The 2,113-nt window shown below is 43.9% G+C and overlaps 1 protein-coding gene across 1 annotated transcript; it reads right to left on the bottom strand.

Moving 5' to 3' along the window:
• Nucleotides 1-768: 768 nt before the first annotated feature.
• Nucleotides 769-1,806, bottom strand: LOC110303808 (trace amine-associated receptor 6). The gene has a single exon (XM_021175031.1). The coding sequence runs from the start codon at nucleotides 1,804-1,806 to the stop codon at nucleotides 769-771; it is 1,038 nt and encodes a 345-aa protein (XP_021030690.1).
• Nucleotides 1,807-2,113: the final 307 nt, after the last annotated feature.

Here is a 2,113-nt window from a genome sequence, read left to right on the forward strand (position 1 = left end):
AGAATCTCCCTAATGAACAAGTAATATTCCATGCACATAAACTGGCCAGTGTGATACAGGGTTCCATGTGTCACATGTACCCAGTTCCCAGCCAAGGGAGCAGCCACATAATCACACATAATCACAGTGCCTTCTCACAGGAAATCATGATAAAGGAGGACAGCAATAACAGCCTGATTAAGGTGGTGTCCATTTGCAAACTGTCTCCCTACACCCTGGGACCTCTCACGTGACTGACTTGATTAAATTTGCCAAAGAACCTCCTTTTGTATGTTGTCTTTGAAAGGTCAAAGGAAATTGGGAACTGGGGGGCCGGGGGTGGTGGTGGTGGAGCTAGCTCATGCACGAAATGAAATGTTTAGCAGGCTTGGGTCAACCAGGAAGCCTTGTAAAGAAAAGAGGAGAGCATCCAAAGGTATCTGTGGTGCTTCAGGAGACTATAGCAGGGTAAAGGGAAATGAGTGGATTAGAGAGGGAATGGAGGGAGGGAACTAAATGAAACAAGTGTGGCTTGTTCAGCTCTGAGAAGAAAACAAATAAGAAATTAACATTTATTGGTCAAGTTTCTTTTTTTGTTTGTTTGTTTGTTTTTTGTTTTTCCCAGAGAAATGGCAGCAAGGTGCTCACCCTAATAAGACTGGGAACTGCTAACTCATTGTCTCTGATGTGAGCAGCCACTATTCGTCTCCATTAAGGGTTTGCTGAGACCTTTAAACACTCAGTTCACTTGGGAATTAAAGGTACCTGCATGTTACTCTCTGCTGCTGCTTATATTTGCTCGGAGAACAAGTTCATAGTGGCTGAACTGTTCTTGAACACCTGGCCACTCACAATAACCTTAATAGCTTTCTTAAACCACGGATAAAATAAAGCGTAGATCAGAGGGTTCATGGCTGAGTTGTAATAAGCACACCAAACACAGATTTCATAAATGTAGGCAGGGGTGATGAAGCCCATAAAAGCATCAACTAATGAATCAATGCTGTAGGGCAACCATGATATCATGAATGCTACCACGGTGATTCCCAGTGTTTTGGCTGCTTTTCTCTCTCTTCTCGCCACTCTGGCTTTGTAGCTCTCAGAGGATGATTCTGTTTTGCTCCCAATATTTTCTATCTTTTTAGCCTGTTGTCTAGCTACCAGAAAAATATTACCATACAGAATTATCATAACAAGTGTAGGTATTAAGAAGGAAAGAAAATCTATCAGCACCCAGTTCTGATTCACAACTACCTGACAGCCCCCTACGCAGTTGAGGGCACTGGATAATTCCTCCAGGCCATCATCATAAACCCCTGTGTAGAACACAGCCCCGCTGTACACCAGGGGCAGAATCCAGGAGATGCTGATGCAAATTCCAGACACAGACACTGTGAACTTGGTGGGATAGACCAGAGGGTCCGTGACAGCGATGTACCTGTCGATGGAGATGAAGCTCAGGTGGAAGAGAGAAGAGTAACAGAATGCCACATCACAGCAGGTGTGGAAAGTGCAGAAACTTCTACCAAAGTACCAGCAGCTCTCGATGGACCTGACCATGCTGAAGGGCATCACAGAGATGCCCACACCGAAGTCAGCACAGGCCAAGGATGCAATGAGGAAATTGGTGGGAGAGTGCAGCTGCTTGAAATGGAGGATGGATATCACCACCATGAGGTTTCCAAACACTGCCAGCACAGCCCCAAAGCCAAAGACTGCATAGAGGATGACCCTCGACCCAGGAGAGTAGGGGGTTTTCACACAAGACCCAGTCACGTTCTCATAGCAGAGCTGCAGGACGGTGGGCGGAGATGAGTTACTGCCCATGCTGCTGCTATTTGCACGGGCAGAAGGCCTGTAATTGAATTCTGTTCTCAAGATTCAAGAATTCTAATTTTCAATACTGTAAGGAGAAGAGGTCCACATCAATCCAACAGAATGACGGAGGATATTGTGAAATATTAGTCTAATATAAATTTTTATTTTTAATCCTTCTGACAATCTTCAAATATTCTCTGGGTAAAAAAAACCCAATAAATGCTCTATGGTCCAAAATAATGGGGAATGAATTTTAATGAGCAGATGACTCGTTTTCTTAATTGGTTAAGTTTTCTCTGATTTCTAAATAAGTCTT

The sequence above is a fragment of the Mus caroli genome, unplaced genomic scaffold, assembly GCF_978045245.1.
Source record: "Mus caroli unplaced genomic scaffold, Mus_caroli_1 scaffold_9, whole genome shotgun sequence".
Lineage (NCBI taxonomy): Eukaryota > Metazoa > Chordata > Mammalia > Rodentia > Muridae > Mus > Mus caroli.

Coding starts and splice junctions, on each gene's coding strand:
- LOC110303808 (XM_021175031.1), bottom strand. CDS start 1,806: ATGGGCAGTAACTCATCTCCGCCCACCGTCCTGCAGCTCTGCTATGAG.